The 7,500-nt window shown below is 40.9% G+C and overlaps 1 protein-coding gene across 1 annotated transcript in view; it reads left to right on the forward strand.

Annotated features, from left to right (window-relative positions):
- Positions 1–7,500, forward strand: part of CDCA8 (cell division cycle associated 8) — a 114,770-nt gene that overhangs the window by 28,383 nt on the left and 78,887 nt on the right. Inside the window, exons 3-6 of the mRNA XM_068126630.2 lie at positions 1,330–1,449; positions 1,824–1,852; positions 3,499–3,547; positions 5,505–5,563. Of these exons, the coding sequence (XP_067982731.1) occupies positions 1,330–1,449; positions 1,824–1,852; positions 3,499–3,547; positions 5,505–5,563 (257 nt within the window). The remainder of the gene's footprint in view (positions 1–1,329; positions 1,450–1,823; positions 1,853–3,498; positions 3,548–5,504; positions 5,564–7,500) is intronic.

Below are 7,500 nucleotides of genomic sequence, written 5' to 3' on the forward strand. Positions count from 1 at the left end.
ACACACATTCAGAGAACTGTTTCAACTAACCACCACTGTACACAGGATTTTACATAAAAGATTGAAGCTTTATGTTTATAAGGTGCAGATTCTGCAGGAACTCCAGCCAAATGACGAACCCAAACGAAAGGTGTTTCCCTTAGAAATGTTCAGTCACATAGAGGATGACAAAGATTACCTGAAAAAGGTCAGGTTCACAAATTAAGCTTGCTTTCATGTATTGGGGATGGTCAGCCAGCACAATGTGAGGATCCGTGGCTCTGAAAACCGTCACATAGTCATTGAACACGTATGCGACAGTCCAAAGGACAATGTGTGGTACGACCTTCTCCATGACCACTTGGTGGGTCCGTTTTTCTTTGCAGGGGATACAGTGACCTCAACAATTTCCATGAACATGTTGGAAGGATTAGTCTTCCCACAGATTGATAACCTACAACCCGATATTTTCCAACAGGACGGCCGGCGCTCGAGCCGTCCAGAATGAAAAATTTCCAGGTCGCCGGATTGGCCAAGACAGGCCAACTGCCTGGCCCCCACGATCAACCAATCGATGACAACCAGACATAACCACCCTTGGTTGTTTTTTTTTTTTGTTTTTTTTCCTGTGGGGTTTGTCATATGTTGTTGACAACACCAAGGTGGCAAACCTGCAGGATCTTTCTTCTCAGATCACAGCTGAATGCGCATTGGTAGACGAAAACATGCTCAGCCGAACATGGCAAGTACTCGTGTACCGCCTTGATGTCCTTTATGCGACAAACGGAGCTCAGATTGAAGTGTTTTGATGGTTTGCACAAAACTTTATGAATTTCGGTGTCATATAAACCAAAGGGCATCATTGTATCATTTCTGTTTCTAAATATATTAACCACGGACGTTGTCCGGGTCTTTTTGGAACACCTTGTACAACAAATTGTTTACTTTTTTATGTTGGAGGCTCCAGGCATGGACTATATAGCCCTCATCGAGGCCAGGCCTTAAATATAGAGAAGAAAAGCGTATGATTGTTGGCGAGAAAGAGATTAACGCTAGCCCGGTAGCTGCAGTTTGAGTGTGACAGAAAGTAACACCAGCAATCCTGACACAGAGAGTCTAAGATGGTTCCGGGCACCACTTTAACGCTCCTAAGTCAGAGCGGTAGTACTACCCTGCGCAGTTGCTGTCTACAACCTACGACTTAAAAATTATATATATATATATATTTAGTTTTAGTTTATACTAAAGATTGATTATATTTTACCCCCTAGCAGTCAAAACCATAACGGTACGTTCTGCATTTTGATTTTGAATCGTGATTATTAATTTTCATCTTTTCTGCCTTTTTAGTGGAAGTGTTTTCCAGGAAAGGGGCCATGGAATTAGAAGGTCGCTTGGAACAATGTAACCGTATGTATGAGGAGCTGCTCATGACTTTACCAACAAGTCTACTCAAGATGCCAATTGTAGGTACGGGTTATCAGTTGAGATGGATGATTAGATACACATATACTCTGAGAATGTTGGAGGGTGTCAGGTGGCGTTTGTGAAGTAATTGTTTTGGTCAGTGGGATTGGAGGATGTTATCGTTGTGGATGGAGAATAAAAAGAAGGGCAACATGCTATGAAAATTACTTTGCCACAAAGATGGTGAAATGCTTGCTTCAGGGTAACTATTAATTCATAGGCTTAAAATCGTATAATAGCTCTGCTATCATTGGATGAGTTGCCTTCTTTCATCGAAGCTAGAATTTAATAGCAATTTAAATGATATGTTGACATGTCTGCCTTTTGTTATGTTTCATCTATATTTGTGCTTGAATTTTTTTTTTTCTCCAATGTAGCATTTCAGCCAAAGTTGTGTGGCAATAAGGTGAGTTTTCTTTCATTACACACCACTTGCCAGGTGAACATTTTTGTCTTTTTTTTATTGAGGAAAGGATGTTTGTCATGCATTTTGAAACAAAACAACTGTGTACCATAACAACAGCGGAGATGAAACTTGAGATCTAAAAAGAGTTAATGGTGTGTACCGTATGACATGGCGTTGCATATTTATGCCTCTGCCCCCCGAAGGTGGGGGTGGGGAATGAATCACTCATTTTCTTGAAACCATCTTCTCCATTTCTACTTGAGCGATACGGACCAAATTTGGTACAATGCATCAGTAAGGTGTCATGGGATTGTGCTCCCCATCTGGATCCGCCCATTTAAACGGAGTAGAAGGGGGGTTTTGCCTCAAATTCAGGTAATTTATTTTTAAATCTTCTCAGAATCCATGGGGAAATAATTGTCGGTCTCCCACAGGTCTTTTTTTTTTTTCTTTTTTTTTTTTAACCTTCAGAAAATGTTATTGTCATCAAATTTTGACAAACTACATAATTGACTCAAGCGGCACTCGGGGAGCATACCTGCGCCAGGCTGAACAGTTTACGTTTTGTATCCCACTGATAGGCCGGATTAGCATCTGGACCTCCAAAATGTAATCGGCTTATTCTTGTCACATAACCAACTCATCCACCAAGTTTTGGTATAACCTGTCCACAACTTTTTGATATTTCTACATATCGTTTTTGGTCCCATCGCTCAATTATGAAGAATCACTTGAGAATTCTCAGATCCAGATCTTCACCAAAATCGAATCGATTCATCCTTCCCATACAACCAACCTGCCCATCAGGTTTCATCCAAATCCATCCATAACTTTGAGATATCCTGCTCACAGACAGACAGACAGTTAAACAGACAGGGTTGAAAACATAACCTCCGTACACCTCCGTTCACCTTTGGTGGTGGAGGTATTCATAACACCAACAGTAAGCAATATATAATGTACAAGCTTTGTAGGAACAGAGAGATGCTTAATGTTATGGATTATGCGCAGCAAATCCAGAAGTCTGGTTGTTGTGCCAGAACTGGATACCTTTAAAATTATCTGGATTTTGGGGAATTTGCTTCTTTTGGATCGTGAAGCATGCTGGTTGTCTTTTTTTTTTTAAGTGCATTTCTCTGACAGAGGTTCAGTGAAGAGTTTAAATGGAGGTTGCATTTTTAACATGATGTAAAGGAAGTGGATGGGAGACGTGCATAATGAATAGAACATTGATGTTTCTCTGCCTTGCATCTTTGACCTTGATTTGGAGCTTGTTTATTTGTGTTTGCTCCACAATAGCTCACATGCTGTTTCAGAGTCCATTTTTATTTAACCTATGACTGAGAGAGGTACAGTGCACTCAAGTTTTGGCCACATGATGGACAATGTTGACATGTACTTCCTGATTGTCTCTTCCCCCAGAATATTTAGTTACGTTTGTATTCAGTAAATCATTATTTAATTTAGAATTACATTATTTTTATAGGGCACATACTATTTCTTGATCTCCAGATTTTTTGTAGCAAATCCATTGCTTGGCAAGAGTGATTATAAAGTTCCTCTGAGCTGAGGAAAGGTTCTACCATTGCCTTTGTGCAGTGCTGTGTTGAGTGCTTGACCATAAAACGGTGTATTTTACCTGCCAGGATGCTGTCAACCAGGAAGCAGCTGAAGCAAATAAACTTTCTCAACATTGTAAGTATATAAGAGTTCATTAATTATTTTGTTTGCAGAGCAGAGTAGAGGTGAGAGTGAGTTCAAAGGGAGGGGGAGGACACATGGGATGAACAAGTGAAACACAGCAAGAAGAAGAAGAAGGTGGAGCTGAAACAGAAGAGGAACAAACCAACTGACAAACTAAGAGGGGGGAGGGATCACAGTGACCTAGAAAAAGGGGGTGCTTCGGAATGGGGTAATTTGGTATATAATAAATAATGGGTATGGATGGGGGGGTGGTGACCTGAAGTAGTGGTGAACAGCTGTCTTGAAGCCCTGTCGGGAAGAATGGGATGGGTAAGACTGGGCAAGTTGGTTCCACAGGCGAGAGAAAAGAGGGATTAATGCGTGGAGGTGAGCAGTGAGTCTGGACTTTTGGAGTTTAGCAAGAAGAGGGTTACAGGTGGATTGTGTGCACCCTGCAGAAACCTGAGGGGGGCAGAGGATGCAACACTGAAAAGGAGGCAGTAGAATACAGAGGCTACCAACCCGACTGCGATGTGGAAGTAACAGACCGAGACGACCTGCTTCATTGCGGGAGATCCCAATGATTTTGAGGGCCTTGCTTTCCGTAGCAATGTGTTAAGCAGGATGCCAGCCCAAAGTGGAGCGACAGAATATGCCCAGTCGGCGGCTGGTTGTCGAGGCCATCTTGGAAATATGGTCTTCTCCAGAAAGATCATGGCTAATAGTGAGGCCTAAAAGTTGAAGTCATGTAACCTCCAAGTAGTTTGTTTAAATAGTAGATGGGTTTGCCAGGCGGTCCTTTCTGAGAGATGATGATGGTAAGTGTGTCGGATTTGTTGGGGCTGAAAGACTTTTTTTTTGAAACATTGCATAAATTCATTCATTCATTATATACGAGGGCATCATTGTATCATTTCTGTTTCTAAATATATTAACCACGAAAGCTGTCCGGGTCTTTTTGGAACACCTTGCACTACAAGTTGTTTACTTTTTTTAATCTTGGAGGTTCCAGGCAAGGTCTATATAGCCCTCATCGAGGCCAGGCCTTAAATAATGAGAAGAAAAGTGTATGATGTTTGTTGGCGAGAAAGAGATGAAAGCCAGTCCGGTAGCTGTAGTTTGAGTGAGACAGAAAGTAACACCAGCAATCCTGACACGGAGAGTGTAAGATGGTACTCACAAGATCCCAAGACAGGCCAAGATATTAATTTCTGATTATTGTGTCCTTTGGCTTTTAAGTACCTGATCCAGTTGTCCTTCAATATCTCCAAGGCAGTAAAAATTAGAAGTTTTAAGATTTGCCCTTCGGTCTTGTCTCAGTGGCTTCAATCAGTTTTCTCTTGGGGAAGGGGGGCAGGGGGAATGATCCATCTTCTGAATCCCACAGGCATAAATGATGGATAGCCCAAGCACAATGACGCGGCAGAGGGTAGGATTATCAACAGAGAGGCTGGCAGGATTTTCCAAGGGAATCAAAAAAATCATTTATGAAGATTAGTAACAAGACTATGCCCAACGCACTACCTTGGGGCACTCCAGCCTTGACAGGTAGAGGAGATGAGTGTCCTGTGAAGAGCTACATGCTGACTACGGGAGTGAATGAAGTCGGTGAGCCATGAGACGTGGCTTTGGATGCCATAAGCAGAGTTTTGAGATCAAATCGGGGTGCCAGACTTATCAAATGCTCAATATATGACGGTGATCTCTGTCTGAGATTGAGGGCTTTCATCCATTGTCTGGAGAGTAGAAGCAGCAGGTCCAGGGTGCGAGTTTAATTGTCTGGCACCCCACCTTGATCTCCAAACTCTCTGCTTGTCCAGGTGCAGAGAGTAGAAGCACCGTGTATGAGACCGAACTGATGATCTGCGATCAGCTTTTCCCTTATTACATTTTAGAGCTGTTCATTTTGACATTGTGAGGATTTTTGTACTTATTGTATTTTTATTTGTTTTATTTATTTTCTTTGCAGCCACAGAGGATGCTGCAGAAATTGAAACCAGAACGACAAAAATGACACCATCCTCAAAGGCAAGGCTGCACTTTTACATTGTTTTAAAAAGAAAAAAATTCGAAAATGAAAATATATGTGTATATATATATATATATATATATACATACATATATGTATGTATATATATGTATGTGTATATATATGTATATATATATATATATATGTATGTATGTATATATATATATATATGTATATATATATATATATATATATATATATGTATGTATATATATATATGTATGTATATATATATATGTATGTATATATATATATGTATATATATATATATATGTATGTATGTATGTATATATATCTATCTATAATTCCAGTAATCTCTGTGTGTGTGTTTGTTTGTTTGTCTGTGACCGCTGTTTCTCGACAACCACGGGTCCGATATACTTTAAACTTGCCAGGTATATTGCTGGGGACCCGAGGATGTGCCTTTTCAAGGTTTCATATTAATCGGACAAGTACTTACCGAGCTATGTCCAAAAAACGATTCAACCAATCAGAGAGCAGCGAGCTATCGCGTGTGCCGAACGTGGCGAACACACTCTGCCTCGGACGGCACATTTGAGAGCGTATTCATTTATTTCACGTTGGCAAACTATGTTGCCGCTATGTTGGCGTTAAACTATGTTTTAAAACTAATTAAAACCATTTCATGTAAATAGAGGGGGGGGATTGTCACTGTACTCGCAAGCCGTTCGCCGTTCGCTTTGGCGTTGCGAATGGACCAAAACATTTCATGGACCAAACCATTTCATGTAAAGCGTTCGCCGTTCGCTTTGGCGTTGCGAATGGACCAAAACATTTCATGGACCAAACCATTTCATGTAAATAGAGGGGGGGGGATTGTCACCGTACTCGCACCCACGTACCCACGTACCCACGTACGGGCATTGCACCCACGTACGGGCATGCCCTAGTATGTAATCTATCTATAATTCCAGTAATCTCTGTACGTTTGTACGTTTGTACGTTTGTCTGTCTGTGACCGCTGTTTCTCGACAACCACGGGTCCGATATACTTTTCACTTGCCAGGTATATTGCTGGGGACCCGAGGATGTGCCTTTTCAAGGTTTCATATTAATCGGACAATTACTTACCGAGCTATGTCCAAAAAACGATTCAACCAATCAGAGAGCAGCGAGCTATCGCGTGTGCCGAACGTTGCGAATGGACCAAACCATTCCATGTAAATAGAGGGGGGGGTTCTGTGGTCGTTGCGAATGGACGAAACCATTTCATGTAAATAGAGGGGGGGGATTGTCACTGTACTCGCAAGCCGTTCGCCGTTCGCTTTGGCGTTGCGAATGGACCAAACCATTTCATGTAAATAGAGGGGGGGGATATAATTTTAGATAGATATATAGTACGGGCATATATATAGTACGGGCATGCCCTAGTAATAATAATAATGCATTTATTTTATATAGCACTTTGGAGGAAGCCCAAAGACGCTTTGACAGAGTGCAAAACATAATGCATAGCAAAACATAAAGACAATTGCAAAAAAGAAGAATCAATAGGGAAATATTCAAAGCACAATGGAGGGAGAAAGAGAGGAGATAGTCAGGGGTTAGATGCTGTGGGTTAAATGTTGAATGCAGTGTTGAACAGGTGGGTCTTGAGTGATGTTTTGAATGTGGTGAGTGAGGAGGAGTCTCTGATGGTGTGAGGTAGCGAGTTCCAGAGGGTGGGAGCAGCGATGGAGAAGGCCCTGTCCCCCCAGGATCTAATATGTATATATATATATATGTATGTATATGTATGTATACATACATACTTCTTAAATCTTTGGCAAATCTTAAAACTTCTAATTTTTACTGCCTTGGAGATTTTGAAGGACAACTGGATCAGGTACTTAAAAGCCAAAGGACACAATAATCAGAAATGTATGTATGTATATATATATATATATGCATATATATATATATATATGTATATATA

Source organism: Myxine glutinosa, chromosome 10, assembly GCF_964187855.1.
Source record: "Myxine glutinosa chromosome 10, kmMyxGlut1.1, whole genome shotgun sequence".
Lineage (NCBI taxonomy): Eukaryota > Metazoa > Chordata > Myxini > Myxiniformes > Myxinidae > Myxine > Myxine glutinosa.